Consider the following 18,326-nt stretch of genomic DNA (forward strand, 5'->3'; position numbering starts at 1 on the left):
GCTAAAGTGCTGCCTAAAATCTGCTCCCAGGACGCTGCAAAGCCACGGGGTGTTAAAAGGCATCCAGGTGAGACTTCATGATGCACATCAAAACATGGATGGTGAATCATGAACATCAGCAACCCAGCATCGGCCAAGATGAAGGTGTCACAAGATACAAAGATGGTTGTTTTTCTTCCTCTGGCATAATCAAACACTTGATGAAAGTTAGAAAATACTTTTCTTTATACTAGCACAGAGCTTTTTGCAACAGCCTTTTCAAGATTTCTTGCCTCATTATTTACCTGGAAAATGAGAGGGGGCTTACAGGCTTATTAGGTTGTAAAGAAGATATTTCTGCCAATGAAAGAATAACCGATACCTTAGAGAAGACGAGTTCCCATGGATAACTTGAACCGGCAACCATGTATCTAACTACTCCTTCCACCTGCACTTTGCAAAGGTTACATCAATTGCTGCTCTCTGGAAAATTATGATTTCAAGAACGCTCTTCCACCACAGAGCATTTCTCGAGCCCATAAATTCAGTGCAACCGCTGAAGCAACGAATTAAGTGCTGCACACCCGCACCCTCTGCCCGATATAACAAGGGGGCATAACGTGGTTGCTATCTGTGCCTGAAGCACGCGAAAGACTATAGCATTTATGAGGAGCCACACACTAAATCCCACCTAATCAACAAGGAGAGCCAGCGTCCCAGCGAGCCTTCTCCCCAGCCGCCCGACCAGCGCAGCGCTCGGCGAGCAGCCTCATTCCGCCCGGGAACACCGAAGCGGCCGGAGCTGCCGACCCGGCTGCAGCCCCCGGCTTCCCCCCGCCCTCGACAGAGAGAAGCTACTCCCCGCCGCCCCGGGAAGCGCCAGCCCTCCCGGGCAGAACGGCCACGCAGACCTGCCTTCCCGAGCAGCCCGCGGCGCCTTCGCCCTGCTAACAGGAGTCCCCGACGTGCCCCCGCCGCCGGCCGCCCCCCGCCGCTCGCTGCCTCGGCCAGCCCGGCCCGCGGCCCCCACTCACTTCGCCCCAGCGCCTCCGCCTTCCACGCCGTCTCCTCCACTGCCCCGTAGCGCCTCATGGGTCTCTCGGCCTCGGCGCTGGCCGAGATGGACCGCCTCAGCTCCATGGCCAGCGCGGGGCTCCGCGGCTCACTCCATGCCAGCCTGGCTGCTGCCCGACTGCCGCGGAGCCGCCGCGGAGCTCACCGCTCCTCTGCGCGGAGCGGGGGCCCGCGGGCGGGGGGGCAGCGCTGCCGCACATGCTCAGTGCGGGGCTGGGGCGGGGGGAGGCAGGGAGACAATGCCGAGCCGTAACCCCCCGCGGGGGGTGTCAGCTGGGCCGCACCCCCGCCCCGCTCGGCGAGCCCCCCGGGGCGGCCCGCTTGCCGCCCGCTCGGGTGGGCGGCCTGGCCGCCGCAAGGGCGCTGCGGGCGGCTCGGAGCCCCCGGCAGCCGGCCGGGTCCTGCCCGTCCCTGCCCCCGCCTGGCGCGCTCCCCACCGCAGCGTCTCGGGCGAGCGAGAGGAAGCGAACGCGCTCGGTGCCGAGGCACGGGAGGACTGTCCTTCCTGCGGCCAGTGCAGCACCGGGCACATCTGGCCCGAGCAGCTCAGTAACAATGGTAACATCCACAGCCACTCATGGCTTTCGCAGTCTAACGCCCCTCGGGTTGCTGTGCGTGCAGCCTTTGGCTTGCTTGAAAGTCCTGCACTGAATGGAGTAACAACAGTCCAGCATCATGTTGCCAAAAGCCAGAGGACAGCACCCAAACAAGTGAGGGGATTTTGTATTTCTCATAACAGTATGTATTTTTCATAAGCATGCAGCTTTGCTGCTTATTCAGCTTGCTGGGGTTAGAAGGAAATGACTATGCAGAAAGCACAAGTGTGGTGATAATTACTGTTATTATTAATTTTTTGTAGGAGATTTGTAATGTTGTAGGAGAGGTTCTATAGATAAAATCCCTGAACAGCATTTCACAGAGAGTACCTTTCCTAGTGAAATCCTCTTGCACTTTACTGTGTGTGGTACTGTTTCGGGAGCTAGGCAGGTTGTGCCATGCCCCACAGGGTTTTAGCGCTCCTTGCTGGATTCTTGAAGAGTCACGGGGTACTGGTACTGCTAAGCACATACTGGGTGCATGAAAGCTTGTTTGTTTGTCACCTACCTTTGCCTACAAACTTTGTCTTGCCCGTCAATCATCAACACTTCAGAAGTACTACCTCTATATTCAGTGATGTACTTACTAATTGGGCTGACGCACATTGCTGCTGTACTCATGAACAATTTTATTTGAGGGGTTCTTCACATGTTGGAGGAGAGAAAACCTCCACATCGGTTTTAAAATTGTAACACTGAAACTCTCTGTTATAATTTCTCTGCTTTTTCTGAGAATTGGAATTAGCTAACAAAATGAGTCGGACAATGTTTTAGGAGGTCTTCAGGGCACTCTGATTTTTTCTGTGTCAGCTGTGCTTCCCCAGGGATATGCCATGACCAGAGCACCAGACATGCTGGAAGAGCTCCTGTTGACTGTGCAATGCTCCGTCCTTGCTGGTTTTGGCCTTTAGAGATGGAGCCCAAACAGAGCTGTGAGTCAAGCAGAAAAGCTGGTGGCAGCGCTCTGCACAGCTGATTTTGGGCGACAGTGCAGCTGCCTGCTGGGGTGGGCTGGACTGACTCACTTGTAGCAGTGAGGAACACAAGTGTGGGAGGAACATAAGAGCCCATCTGGGATCTGGATGAGAGTTGGACTGAGGGACACAGGCTGATTAGGAAGAAGGGCCAATTTTTGCTGGATCTGAGGACTATTTAACTTCAGTCCACCCCTTCAAGTTTTTTAGGTAATTATAATCCAAGTGCATTGTTTAGGAGGTGGAAGAATGATCCTATAAATAGTTCAGTATTTAAAGCTCTGCATTTGTTAGTATGGGAGAAAAACGCCCACTAGCTAGAAACTCAGATGCACAAAGTTTACTTACATAAAGGAAAGAATGTATAAGGTGATTTATTGTAACTAGGAAGTTTTGACCTGTCCATTTTGAAAAAGTCACAAAATCCAGTAAGGGCCCCATCCTGCAGACAGTTCTACCTAAGAGCCAGTATGTGGATGCTGTTTGCCAAGTTCATTTGCACAAAAGTTTTTGCAAGACTAGGGCCCAAGTATGTACCTATTATTTTGCTGATGTTCTAAGATTAGTGGTTTTGCTATTGGGACTTCAGAGCATTGTCACTGCTGCATTTGCAGGTGGGATTCAATTTCTCCCCTACTTATGCCCTTCAGTGCACCTCAGCAATATATGTGCATTCCTTTACTCACAAAGGTTGGTTTCCTTCTGCTGAAAGCACTGCTCAGGAAGAAAATTAAAAATTCAGGTCTCTTCTCACTGTTTGTAAGATAAAGCCTGCTAGAAAGACAAAGAGGTGCACTTTGCTCTTGCAGTCATTTCCCCTGACAACTTTACTTCCCATTTCTCAATTAAGTCCTGCCATCAGGAGCTACAGTTGGTCAGCAGCAGCTGGCAAATCCACTCTCCTATCTACTGCTCTTTGGCCTCCATTAGGCATCACTGATGTCCCACGGCATGCATGGCACACTTTATTCAGCAGAAATCCCTAAAGGCTGTATGGCTTGTAAATCTGCCGGGGAAAAATGGCCTTTGCTTTCATGGAGCTTCTCAAGCATCTTAGATTTCTTGGCTTGAAGTTCTCAGAGCTCTCTTACCTCTATGGGCACATCTAGCATATCAAAAGGGTTTTCTAAAGCTGCTTAGTGCATCTGGGGTGGGCTGCAGTGAAGGTGAAAATCAAGGTCTTCATTCTTTGTCAGATAGTATAGTCATTTTAAAACAAAAATAACAGTGTGTTGAAATTCTGCCCAGGTTTTTCATTGATTTATCATAATAAAAAACTGCAACTCAGCTGGTGAAACAAAATGAAATTAAGCGGATTATGCACAGTTACTCCATTTTGTAGATGCATAAATACCCAGATTCACATCTAGAAGGGACAGAAGGGTCACTGTGCTCATGTTGACTGCTTGCGTAACACAGGTTATGGGACTTCTACGAATCTGTCCTGTCATATTTTTTTTAAACTCCAAGTCTTGTTTCAGAACATTTCTCTGTTAAAGGAGTTACCATAATTCCTTAGTATTCAATGTCATGATTAATCTTATTTCCTGTGACAATACCTCCTCTTGAATCTTCATTCCTCAACTGTCAGGGTTCTCTGTAGTTCCAGATCCTTAGAATTCCCCCCTAGTATCCTGTGCAACCTCTGACCCTGCATCCCACAAGCTGTTTCAGCAATGCATTAGGAGCCTGGGAGGGTGTCAGCTTCCACACATTCACACTGCTGTGCTACTGCAGATATCATTTGCCAGGCATATGCATGGCACAAAAATGTCCTGGCACAGGTGAATGGCTGTGATAGAGCACTGAAGGAAAATGCCTGTCTGTTGGCAAACACATTTTAGAAGGCACACACTTAAGCTTCATGACGCTTCCTCCCCTGCATTATCCTAGGCAGCAGAGTTGCTGTGGGATGATGACAAAGAGGGCCTCAATCACACTAAAGCCCTTACCTTACTAAACAAGCCCTTAACACAACAGGGTTGTTGTAGGGCACCATCCACATAAAATAATCCCTGCGATAATGGGTTTTATCTGTGCTTGAAATTCAGCCGAGTCATTACTTTTTCAAGGACCCAACTTCACCCTATGGCTCGGGTAGAAATGAGAGGGTCACAACCTAGCACAGGGGTTGCCTAGGGCTGCTGCAGCCAGAATCCCCACTACATCCTGGTGTGCCACATGGCCAGGGTGAGCACTGTGGCTAAATGGACAGAGCTTCACTCAGCACGGTGCTCACTGAGGAATGAAGGATCTGTGCAGCTCTGCGGCTAGGGCTGTATGATGTGATATGGCAGCAGTGTGCTGTCCTGGGAGCTGTAGTGTTAAATCTGTACCTTGTATTTCACCTTTTCCCAAATCATTATGACCAGTCTATACAGACAGCTTTACATGGTACGGGAAGACGGTTCTAATGTGCTCATGTCCCTAGCCTGTGTCATAACACAGTATGAGCTCATCTGAGTAAATGGAATCTTATTTTATTACAAATTCAAGTTATCGCGGAAAATCAGGTCTGTCATTCTAAGTATATTTCTTACACATTTGTATTATCACTCTCCCTAAAAGTTATGTATTAGACCAGAGTAAATCTCATTGGCTTTTCACAGAATCATAATTAAATACAATCTAATTAAAAAGAGGGGAATGGGATAGCTTAAAATTGCAGGAAGATCCATAATATAGGAAATACTTCCTTGCTGGAAGCTTCCGCCTTCAATGTCATGCTAGCATGATAGAGTTCTCAGAAGCCTGGGCTGCCACTCCCCTCTTGAAAGAGGATCTGCTGTAGCACAACCTGTGCAGAATGAGGCCCTGGATTCATAAGTCAATGTATGTCCTTATTATATTGTTCCCTTTCTTATGAATCCTAGCTCATGTTTAGTTAGTGCCCTTTTTATACTTACTTCTTTATTTAGAATTACAGCCCTTCCATACATTAACCATTCCTTTAAAATATTTTTTAGGCTGAAGTAACTTCATAAATAATTCGCAGTAGTTGCTGTAATGTAACTAGGATGTTGGTCCTTTTCCACAGCTACCCTACATCTCTGTCAGGGTAGAAAAATGCATCTGTAGCTTAAAAGCAGTGTGTATTGCAGGCAAACAAGGCATTCTAATGAGCTTGTTAAAAGGCAAATGAGGTGCCTTGAATTTAATGTCATGAGTCTGAGCTATAATAGTGACCCAAAAATTTGAGTGTTCGTATGTATTTCTACCCGAACCTATTAAAGTCATCTTATTTTGATTTTTTTATTATTTTTAATAATGTTTCCATGTGACATATTCTATGAATGTACTGCTGGTTTCTGTGTGTCATTAGGTCTTTCATCAAACATGCGCCTAGAAAAAAATTGACTATATATTCAACTTGCTATTTCTCCAAAGCTGGGTTGCTAGTAGAGCTATGGAAGCAAAAGATGAGCATTTAATGGCAAATTTTAGTGAATGGTGTGCCACTAATTATGTGTTAGATATGACATGATTCACAGGGTCTGGGCTAAACTATACTAAAGTATTGTACTTTGTGTCCTAGAAACCGCTTTTCTAGGGAAATTTTCTATTTTTTAAAATCTCTGCATATTGCTGCTTACAATTTGACTTGTGCAATAAATGTTAACTGGCAGCACTGGAGCTACAGCATCTGACTGCCTATCTCTTATCCAGCTTTGGAGATTGAGACTGTGAAGTTGATCTGAGCTAGCAAATATTTAGGCAACTCTAAGGTGGAAGAGTACTTAATTGCTTTTCTATGACAAATCAAGAGTGAGCTTTGCAGGACTGAGCTCCCAAAACACAGTCTAGGCTGGACATAGCTTGTTAAACATTTGGCCAGTTTAAAATATGGTTTGGGTGAAACTGAACTAACAAATCAATGGCCTGTGCTTAGCTATGGCAACTTTTAAAGTGTCTGTGTTTGACAATCATGTCAGTACCTGTACTGAGCCTATTTGCAAATGTTCCTGGGAGGTGAGTAATAGAGACCACTAAAGCTGGCACAGTACCTTCCACTTATTTAGATTTACCTCAGCTATTTTCAGTATAGAAGGTCAGAAAACAACACAAATTCAGGAGATGCAGTAGGCAGGGCATATATCTCTGGTAGAAAGAATGGAAAACTATCTGCACAGACCAATGGCTGTAGTTGTGACCATAACACAGATTTCAGAAACATACTTCTCTAAATGCCTTTCCTTCCCATTTTAGTAGTGAAGATGTCCATCTAAGAGTCTTATTTTTGGCATTTGGAGCCACCTCCAGTGCTATGATGACTGGACTGACTGTCGTGCAGGTGGCTTTTGTATCAGTGACAGATGGCCATAGCTACACAGAAAAACAGGTGTTTGAGTTCTGTAAATTTAGATGTTGAGTTAAATTGGTCTGGGCCATTTTAGGAGACTTGAAAACACAACGGGCAATAAATAATATTTCAGTGTGTATGTGGGCATGCCCATTTCAGAGTAATAAACATGCTGTAAAGTTTGCAAACACAGCAGCACGCATCCCTAGGCACAGCTCTCTTAGGGCATGAGCCTCTCCTCATTTCATTTAGTCCAAAATGTAAAGGTGACTTTCTGTAAGCCTCCACTTTACCTTCACAAGTTTGTATCTTTGGCAGAGAGCTCAAAACTGCTTACAAGCTGTGAGGCACACAAAAAGACTGTATCAGCATCTTGTCACTCCATGTTTCTACACAGTATACATGCTCCACTACCCTTGCATCCTAACAGGCATGCCCATCACTACACCCTTCACTGGACTTGGAAGCTATAATGTCACAGCCCTGAATTCTGACAGGGTTTCTTTATGACTTGAATTTCTCTCCAGATTTGGCCTTCAGTGATAGAGAACCTGTATTCCATTGTATTTTCTACTCCTGCCCCAGAACAGTAAGCAAAACACTGTATAGATAATTGCCATATCATACCAGGTGTAATTAGTAAGAACATGTAACAATTTATTACTGTACGATGACCATTCTGAGCCAGACATTGAACTAATGCAAAATCCTTCAGTGTCACTGACATATTACAGCAAATCAGCTGCAGCTAACAGACTTATTACATTTTGGATATAAAAGTACGTGATGCATGAAATGGAAGTAGCTGAACACCCTTAGTAGATACATAAAGGTAGTTTTTACTTCACAGAGAGATATAAGCAATGGCAAGATAAGAATACCACAGGGAACCAGGCTTTGAGAGGTAGGTTTCTCCAGGCCAGCATAGAACAAGAGACAGGAAAGGACCAGGGGTGGAAAAAGAACAACACATCAAAAACCTTCTATTTTCTTTTCTAAGTATTTGTGCAATGAGAGGAGGGCCGTTTTCCTGACATATCAAAGAAGATACAGCGTGAGGGTTTAATCTTATGTAGCACACACTAAGTGGATATCTCATAGTGAGATACTTAGCTATATACTGATTCCAGGCAAGAATGTTGTAACTTAATTTACCCTGCCGCCAAATTATGCCCTATAGGACACACAATTCAGAATGAAGCTGTCAGTTCCTCCACAGATAAAGGATCTCATGTGGTGTAGAACTTTTTGTGCATGGTTTGTGAGTGCATATGGGCCAGACACTATTTATCACAGCCATCTGAGTGCTTATGCATTTTACTTCTGTTGTAACTGGATGAAGTACAGTAACAGAACTGGGAACAGCATATTCCCACTCTCCCTGTATCTCTGGTGACTGAACTACCTACTAGGCTGTATATTCATGCTCCCTCTCGGTCTCCCTTTGATTTAGTCAGTCTTGACAGTGTAAAATAGAGATGGGTGGCTGCATCAAGATCCCATATTTAAGGTCTTCTCCTGGCAGAGGGAGCATATGCACAGGTGTCCCACATTACATCACTTCAAAAAACATGAGTGTGTGCACAGACTCTGACCTGCTGTCCTTTTCCCCGTTGTTTTACAGCCCCACTTCACAACTAGCTTTCCTTGAACACAGCAAAAAAGCCCATTCTTCATTTTGTGAAGTTCTCTCAGGTACCCGCTACCACAGCAGAGCTGTCCTTGACAACGTCTTTTCTGAACATACTCCACACCTCATTAGTCTTTTCTGGTGCTGCAACTTCTCTCAGCACAAAAAACTGTAATTGTTACTAGTGTTGCATAGAGGGGAATGATGCATTTTACTATTCTCTTTGCAATGAAGTCTGATTTTCTATCTGGATACATGGTATCAGCCTTTCGTGCACTGCCACATTCAATTAATAAACTGCAAAAAAGGGGGTGGCAGCATTTATTAGGGTGGATGATGTTGAAGAGTATATGCAACACATATGGATACATAATCTGCATTCTTCGTTCTTGTTTAAAATGGATTACAGTAATTTTGGTCATTGTGGACTGGCAATTGAATGTGAATTCTCAGTGCAACTTTGAGATTAAGGAAGCACAATCTTCGGCTGCTTAAGCACAGGAATATTAAGCAGAGGTGGAAAAAATATTACCTATGTGATCCATATGCGATAATATAATATATATATAATCTTCCCAGTGTTACTGACTGCATTTCAAATTAGAGGTTGCACAGCAACAGGGTTCACAAAAGAGCCTGAAGAATGATTTAGCAAGGGGCTAAGAGAGCTAACCCTACTGTAGCTTGTCCGAGGAATAAACAAAAACTTTTAAGTTTACCACTACATGCATACAGAAGGCTTTGCCAGCTGTACCAACTCTTTAAATCTTCTCAGTAAGGGAATGCTGTACCAAGTCTTTAAATCTTGTCAAAAAAAAGAGTAACAATATCTTATCTGAATATTAAGCCTAGATTGGTTTAGATAGGTGATACATATTTTCATAAAAATACATACATAATTTCTTAGAGATACAAAAGATCCTCTGTTATTTGAAGCTTTGGATACCTTTCTAGAAGATGGCATGAGACTCAACATCACTGGTTTGATTCAGGAAAAATTCTGCTTTGCATTATGCAAGGATTCAGACTGAATGGTCTTTTTGGTCCCTTTTGGCCATGAAGTCTATGAAACAGAATTTTTCAACTTGAAAACTTTCCATAAAGCTTCCTCCTCATTCTAAATATACAAGAAGTTACAGCAGGGAGTGGAGGTGGTGTCTCTCTTCCAGTTGTGGAATACATTACTCCTTTCAGCCTCAAATTTTCTGAACCATTTCCTTCCCAAGAGTATTCCACACAAACTACATTGAGTATAGTTCTTTGGTAAGGACCCACTGCTAACCTCTGTTCTCTTTAAAGTTTTTTTTAATCTTTTCCCTACCTGAATTCCTCAGTTCCTTCTGCAAATGTATTGGTTACCTAAACAGATAATTGTATCGAAGTTTTACCTCTTTTCAGTAAAAGAAATTGAGTCCGTTGTCGTCAGCATAAGGTTGTGAAGACGGGAATTCTGTTCTGAATTTGTTCAGAAGTGGCAGATGACTTAACATATGTAACTAACCTTTAAAGTGAGTGAATAATCCCTGCTTGTCTTTTAGTCTGCTGCTGTGTAGAGGTCTATGACATCACATTGAGCTTCTTGCTGCCTGTGGTCCTTGAAGATCCCGTAAGAAATTTGCATAAGACCTGGCTTTGTTTATACACACACTACTTAAAAACAGACAGAGCCAAAGAAGAGCATTTAATATTTATTAAGCCTTTGCAAAAACACAGACATTTTTCAGTCAACTTGAAATTCATTATTTTAGTCAAATTCAAGTATTTCTTGCACATCTTACTGGATTGGCACTAACAGTAGAGGCAGCAGCATGAGCAGAAAGCATTGGCGCTTATAACAGAGAATCAGAAGGCTAAGGCTGCACAGATCTCAGAGAACTTGATGTATCAGATACAGTAACAAACTACAGGCAGTTTCACCTTCAGTGCAGATTGAAACTGGTTATTTTATGCTGTGTTACTGGATGGCTGTTTCTAGTGTGAAAGACAGATGCCTTCTGGTGAATTTTCCAAGCCTAGAAGGAAGTATTTCGCATACTAGTAAGCACAGGAGGTGCATTTGCATAAAAGATTTGCAGCAGAAAGACACATTTTTAAATTCTCATTCTATCAAATTCCGACTCTACATTTCCACAGCTATTCAGAATAACACAAAGCTGGAATTGCACCTGGTAAAAATGTCTTCTCATCCCATTTGCTCTTAGAGAGGACCCATGACATGAAAATGTCACCTGAATGCGTGCCTAGTAGCTACTGGCAGTACGTTCCCTCCTTCCTGAGCATCTATGTAACATGTATAATTCTGTTCATCTTTCTGGCTATGGAAATCTGCATGTTCAGCTGGCAATAAGATCAGTGCAATTCCTTGAAATAGTCTTAAAGCCCTTACGACTGAAGTCTCACCCATCTTTTCTTTTTTTAAAAGAAATTACTGAATTACTAGAAGAAGCAAGTTTATATGTCTCAAAATAGAGATGGATTAGATGACCTGGGCTGGACATCCAGATATCTTTTCCAACCTCAACCATTCTGTTATCCCATGAAAATAATCTTCTAAGCCCCAAAATTTTCAAGAAATAATAAAGTCTTTAACAACTAAGGGATTAGGTCCTCAGACTAAACTGACAGAGGCAGAAAATCTTTAGAAGGTGCATTAATTTATGCATACTGAGAATTTGTTCCAACGCAGCTTCATTTATTTGCATTACGTGGATCTGAAATGTTTGTAAGACCAATCAGTGTTCAGAAGAACAAACTATTTTTTTATGAGAAAAGGGACCTGGGTTACTTAACTGTCAAGTACCTTGACATGAGAAACAGAGGAAGTGAAAGGATTATACAGAATGTAAAGTTTACAGAAATATAAGAGCTACAGGCTTCCACTACATGAAAGAACTGTACTTCAAGTAATAGAAATACAGAGAGAAACCCTGAAGCCCACAGTCAGAGAAACTTGAAGACAAAGCAGGATTTAGTTCAAATTCCCAAGCAAAAAGCTAGCAGCACAAAAGCATACAGCAATAAAGCACAGCTTGTATAAGCTTTTAAGCCGTTGAAAATAAAAGATAGACCTTCCATTCATTAAAGACTCCTGCTGAAGAAAAGCATCAGCATTATACAGATCACCAGAATAGTTTTAAATTCTTGATTCATCTGGAGATTAAGTTTTGCCAACTATACCCATGCAGAAATATTTTTTGCACTCAGTTGCAGCGAAACATCGCATACTGCTTACAGCAAACCAATGCCATTTCACTATTTCACTCCCCTTGTAATGTCATTATTTTCCAGTTCCGTTCTCCAAGTGAATTCTATTAATCATTAAACACTTAAGGCACAAGCAGAAATAAAAATAAATAGCATCCCTAAAAAAAGTCAAATACTTAATTAGCACACCTTACCTGAAACTTTTAAGTCTCAGGAAATAGAACAGACCTTAAAACACTATTCTGATCCTAAAAATATCAACAGAAAAAACACTACTGAAATTGCTTCTTTATCCTGAGGACTTATATGCACAATAACAATTTAACAGCTATAGCTGTCTGAAACTTCTATTCACTCACCTTTTGTTTTTTAAATAGACAGGTAAAATGTAGTTAGTTCCTCTGTGGATTTCTACTCCTACTGGGATGTCCAGCATCAGGACTGGCCCATTCACACTGTGGGATTCATACAGCAACACCCACTAAATTGCTCCCATAAGGACATGTAAGATAGACACCAAGCAGGGAAATTCAGTTCACCATATAGAAGCATCTACAATGAAACTATCTACATAGCAGCCCAGTCATCTGAGACTCTCTGTTATCCATGCAAAGAAATAGACACTTAGAGCGCACAATTCATCATACCCTGAAACAGATGTCTGAACAGCCTATTTTCCTCCACTAACTACAAACAGAGCTTAAACTGATTAGCCAAGTTGCAGGTGTCCATACTACAGATGTCAAAAGTCAATTAAAATTAATTCCACCTTCAGATCACAGGCAGGTGTCCTCTTCCAGGTCAGCCTGTACAACTGAAGGTGGAATTGCAGTGACTTGTCTATCCTCAGAGAGAAGCTACCTCCTCCACCTGTCTGCTAGCAAAACAGACTGTAGAAGCAGCTCCCGCTGCCATCTACCCTCCTCCCATCTGCTGCAGTCCTGTGGTCAAAGATATATGGGTACCTTGCATCACTCTAACACGGGGTTATGCTAAACAAGTTGATTTTACCTGGAATGGAATAGATTGGGCAATGCTTGCATGATCCCCTTCCCTGTCTGAGCTAAGCAGCACTGGACTCCCACAGTGACAAATAATGGCAAGCAATATATTAAGTCGTACAGCTGCTGGCCAAAGCAATGTATACTTACAGCCTATGCCGCAGGCTTTGTTTTACTATTGAGACAAGACTGATGAATTCAGACATTCCTCAAAGTGATTTATTATTGTTGTAACAAAGAGGGTTGAGTCTTCTCTCTACAATCATCATCAAGATGGGTTAAATCAGGTATTGTTTCAAGCTTACAATTTAGTAACTTCCCGGCATAAAATCCCATTCTAATAAATGAAGGGCTCGTTTACTGATTTCAACTTACTGCAACCACAAAAATTTGCAGTTCCTATTCCAAGATACATATGCACATTTAAAAAATACTGATGAGCACACCTGTTCCTCAGCTGACAAAGCACATCTACAATTACTTTTCACCTCCTCCTAGTTCCCTATGTGTAGCTACCCAGTGTCTTTTATGAATAGGAATGTTTAAAAGCCATTTGCAGAAGAAATGGAAGTTCCTTATATATAGCTGGATTGTTTTGAGATGGGTTCTGGCATTCACATTACCTTTTTTCCTATGCTCTTCTTCTTCAAAATCTGAAATTATATCTTCAACATAATGAAACAGCAGAAAAGGCTCAAGGTGTCAAGACTCCCATGTACTCTTCAGTACTTTGACCCTCGAGGGCCAAAGCAAGAAGTCACTGACACATACAACAAGAGCTCACTGCAGTGTTTAGCCTGATTCCATCAGGCAGAAGCTGCTTATGACTGATGCTACCCTCAAGTGTCAATATGCAGCATCCATCCCAAGGAACTCTGACTAAAGTTAGTCATCTTTATTCTCCCAGTAAAGATAAAAGATCTACAAATATATTTCAGGTTTGTACGTTCTATGAAATAATTAATTTGCTATATAGATTTTCATGTAGAATAAAGCAAGTTTACCCCTATAGAAAAGTGGTCCTACAAAACACAGTATTTCCATTTGCTTGGAATAAAACATTTTCAATGCTACTTTTCAGATAAGAAATCCATTAGATCTTGTTCTGCAAAAGCAATCTCGCACTGATAACAACTTCAAATCCAACAACTGATAATTTAATGTTCTATTCCGCTTTTTCTAGCAATTACAAGTTGCTTGAAAATGAAATTACAGTTAATATTTCTCCCCAGTGAGGCGGTCTGACATGATGTGTAAATGCTTACATTGCCCTGTAAGTCAGCTCTCCCCAGAAGAGATGGGCTGGCAGCATGAAAATAATTAAATGCCAATATACAACTGGCCTCTTTTATGAAAAATAAACAAAGGCACAAAGACAAACTGTTCCGCTGCTTATACTAACCAACAAATGTTGAGATGCCTATTTTAAATATAGCAATGAGGCTGCAGTGCGGTTTACTGACTTCCATAAACTCAGTTTAACAATTTAGAATGTTTTCAGAACTAAAGTTCTTATTCCTCTGATGATTCTTCATCTGCATTGACCTTCTCTCTTTGGAGACACATAAATGCTGACTTTGCTGTGCCATCTCCACTCTGTTGGGAAAAGCAAATGAAGGTAGCCCAGACAAAGCCACAGAGCCCAGTGTAAGCTGTTCGCAGGTAAACAGGGACCAAAATGAAGTTTGACAGCTGTGTTGGAAGGAGAAAGAGCTCAGTTAGTGCTCCAGGCATTGTTAGGTCTTACACCTACACACCCAATGACTCCACTGACTTCTCACTGGGTTAGATATACTATGAATGCATCGGACCAGGTTTTCTGAGAAAGAAAGGCTCACTGAGTTACCCTAAAAACTCACCTGCACAAAAGGCCAGTACATCAGTCCCGTCTGAAATGAAAAGGAACCGTGTGTTATTCTTACAGATTCAATCACAAAGATTCATTCTTTTCTTACCACACTTAGCAAAGACCAAACCATATTTAAGTAAAGTTAATAAAAGCTGTTAAATTGTAAATTAAGCTGCGTAATTTAGAAGTTGCAATGTTAAACTTCTAACCATCTTCATGAGCCTCTCTGCTTCAAGTTTCTCAAACACATTATTCTAACTCTTTTTAAATACAAAACTCTAAGCTTGGTTAGGTCTTCATAGTCACCTGACATCAGATACATAAGCACATTTACCAGACGGATGGACAAATGTTTAAATATGTGAACATTCTTTTCAGCTATGAATGAGAAATACCACTGAACACTACTTATTTCACACTCATTGCATTTATTTGCAACGTTCCTTCTAGTTACTCATACATGTAAGGCTTTTCTGGAAAAATCAGTGGATAACTTACTCATAGAACATAAGGTCAATAGAAACCTTATGTTTTGATAGGATATAGTGGGCACTGTTTTTAGAATCATCCTCCATAGGAATAAAAATAATCCTTTTCTATCCTACCTATATAGTTCCACAGCGTGAAGAGAAATTCACATTGCAACACAGTTTCTCTTTCTCTTGTATTTTCTCTGCTATTCTATCGTTCTTGCACCTGAGATATCTTTAAAATTCTTAATTTACTCAGCTCTGAGGTAACATCGATAATTTTCTCCTGTGTATGCAGAAATGCAAACCAAACCTAGCTATTTATACCAAAGTCATCTTAAGACAAGGGATTGTGTTTCTGAAAGTGAGAAGACTGTCACCAAAAGGTATAGGCTGAAAACGATTCCAAAAAAAGATGTCTCTGTAACTAATAATTTTAACAGGTGTTCATTTAAGTGTTGTCAACAGCATTACTGTGGGTACTTCTTAAGAGAAAAGGTAGTACAGTCTGTATCAGTGTTGTATTGTAGGGCTCTCATTCAAACAGAGCTGGGTGCAACTGATGTTATATATATAAACATTGTACATTTTTAAAATAGCATCATTTCACCCATCTGGCAGTAGTGCCTGATCCAGACTACCCTGACTTCACATCACTGCTGGTACGTAAAGCCTCCTACACATAATCAAATAATTGAGTGAGAGAAAGGCTGTTGGAGGAAGGAATATTTCTAGTATTCTATCCAATAATAATATTTTTATGCTTAGCTGGGAGATAAATTAATTGCTTGCCTCACCTTATATGTATTCCAAAATTTCTTTTTACAGTCTGAAAAGATGTCCTCTTTCCTCTGAAGGATGCTCATACCTAATGGCAAAATATTTACAACAATCAGAAAAAATGCAAAAATGAAATGTTCACTTTTTCCAATGCTATCCCAAACTCTTCTCAAACTATAATAACTTTGAAAGAAAAGCTGATCCCATTACAAAGGAAAAAAACCATTTTGGCTACCTAATAGTGCTGCATCGAATTTCCTGATCTATTGACTTGGCTCTAGCACTGACATCATAAGTCAGCTGGAATATACAGTACAGGTGGTGCATCATATCTGTTCCACTGCCACATAATTCACCGGTGGTACAGCAGCGGAACAGATATGATGGAAGTACCTTTTACACCCCTGTGATACAGAGAATAAAGCATTCTTGTGCATTGTTGAATTGTCAGAAGTGGCTCAGATCCTTGAAGGAGTTTAGGTGTTTACAGATCACTGAAGTCAGTGGACAAGGACACCCAATTTTTTTTTATTATTATTATTTTGGCCATAATCAATATGTGATATTTTTACCTTCACAAATAACTACATCAAATCCAAATTCTAGAATTGACAAGCAGAACGGTTTCCAAAACTACTTGTTTAACCCTCCACATACAGCTTTACAAAATTTTAAATAAATTCTAGCTGATCCAAATTCCTCTTGATTCCAGGAAAACACAGCCTCAAAACAGGCTCCCATCATTACACCCAAGATTAAGAGAAAAGCAGTATGACTTGAAATTACATATTAGACACATACAAACTGGAAATAAATTAAATGAATGAATTCCCATCGCATGAAATATTTAAAGGGTTCAAATTAATAAACCCTTTAAACAGTGTTTCATGTGATGAGAATATTCAGATGTCAAATTAAGGCCACATCTTTCTAAGAGATGTAGCAGCTCCTCAAATATGACCCACCTTAGCTGGAAGATGTGACCAATCTCAAGCAAAGGTATTAGACAACATGTTTTTCACAAACTGATCTAAAATCAAAAGCTATGCATTCGCACATAAGCAGAGGCCCAAAGTTCCTTAGTCCAACTCATGTATCTTTCTAGATATTTTCACGTCACGCAGTTGTGAGCCTCTCTCAATGAATGCATTATTTTGCTGAATCCATCATGCTGCTACCCAGTGTAAGGATTTTTACCATCCCTTTTGTGGCCCTTAAAATCCTTCCGGACCTCGGGCAATTCTCTGCTGACACCCTGACACAGGCAGACAGGACTTCGAGAGTAGCTGGGGTGTGACTTCTTCCTTCGCTTCATTTATCTTCAGTCACAAATTGAATGATTTCCCTGTCGATGTCATAAAATGCAGAACTCCCAATGCCAGGGAAGAGAGCACCTGTCCTGTTCCTCTTCCACATGAAGTTTAAATGAAGTGAGCGCCTTGTTTTACACCCGTCTCACCTACTCTTCTGACTCCATCATGTTTATTTTTGAAATAGATACTCGTCTTCTCTAAAGTCTCATCTTCCTAGCTTTGGAGACCATACATTAGTAGTACGCTGTCTTTGCAGTACAGTTTATTTGCTGAGCTATAGCATCTCCTGAGATTTACAGTTAATTGTGTTTTGGGAACGAGACAGCCGGTGCTGAGCGCCGAGGGGGCGATCCCAGCAGAGGTGCGCGGTACGGCCCCTGCGAGGCGCGCTGAATTCTGTCACCGAGCAGCAGCCCCGGGCCCACGGCAGGACCCCGCTCGGCCCCGCGCTGCCCGACGGCACAGAGGCCGTGCGCCGTGCTGCCCGGGCCCTGTGCCCGCCCCCCCGGCACGCACCGAGCCCCGCACCGGCGCTGCCGCGGGCGCCCGTACCCTGCCAACCCCGTCCATTGCGGGCGAGCAGCCCTCACCGGGGCTGCCGGCGGCACTCACCTGTGTAGAAGGCGAGGACGGCGACGGGGGCGCCGAGCAGCTGGTCGCAGAGCACCTTGCCGAGGACGGCGGGCGGGCGGCGCCCGGGCAGCGCCCGCTCCAGCGCCCGCAGCCAGACGTAGCTGAAGTTGCCATGGAAGGCGAGGGCCACCAGCGCTACGCGCCGCGTCTGCGCCCAGTCGGGCGGCTGCCCCCGCCGCCGCCACAGCTGCTGGGCCGCGTCGCCCGCCGCGAAGAGCCCGCCGTAGAGCAGCACGTTGCAGAGCCAGGGGAAGCGGCGCACCCCGCCGCGCAGCAGCGCCCCGGCCATCGCCCGCCGCCGCTTCCGCCTGCCGCCGCCGCCGCTTCCCCGTGGGCCCGCCCGCCGCCGCCCCGGCCCCGCCGCCGCCCCGGCCCCGCCATCGCCGCCGCCCCCGCGCCCCTCAGTGCTCCCCCCCCGCCGGGCCTGCCCCTGCCCGGGAAGGCCGGCACGCCACAGTCTGGCCGCGCCGGTCTCCGCTGGGCCCGCGGGTGGACGCTGGGCACCCGGGCTCCGGCAGGTGGG

General features: G+C 43.4%; 2 protein-coding genes across 2 annotated transcripts in view; both read right to left on the reverse strand.

Annotated features, from left to right (window-relative positions):
* Window positions 1-1,468, reverse strand: part of BMERB1 (bMERB domain containing 1) — a 54,547-nt gene extending 53,079 nt beyond the window's left edge. The window contains exon 1 of the mRNA XM_037386257.1: window positions 1,014-1,468. Within this exon, the coding sequence (XP_037242154.1) occupies window positions 1,014-1,119 (106 nt within the window). The 5' untranslated portion in view covers window positions 1,120-1,468. The remainder of the gene's footprint in view (window positions 1-1,013) is intronic.
* Window positions 1,469-10,228: 8,760 nt separating this feature from the next.
* Window positions 10,229-18,129, reverse strand: MPV17L (MPV17 mitochondrial inner membrane protein like). Its single transcript, XM_037386531.1, has 4 exons — window positions 17,783-18,129; window positions 15,875-15,945; window positions 14,618-14,647; window positions 10,229-14,450 (listed from the first exon to the last, which is right to left on the reverse strand). The coding sequence occupies exons 1-4, from the start codon at window positions 18,090-18,092 to the stop codon at window positions 14,271-14,273; spliced, it is 591 nt and encodes a 196-aa protein (XP_037242428.1). The 5' UTR covers window positions 18,093-18,129; the 3' UTR covers window positions 10,229-14,270.
* Between the last annotated feature and the right edge of the window lie 197 nt (window positions 18,130-18,326).

The sequence above is a fragment of the Falco rusticolus genome, chromosome 4 (assembly GCF_015220075.1).
Source record: "Falco rusticolus isolate bFalRus1 chromosome 4, bFalRus1.pri, whole genome shotgun sequence".
NCBI lineage: Eukaryota > Metazoa > Chordata > Aves > Falconiformes > Falconidae > Falco > Falco rusticolus.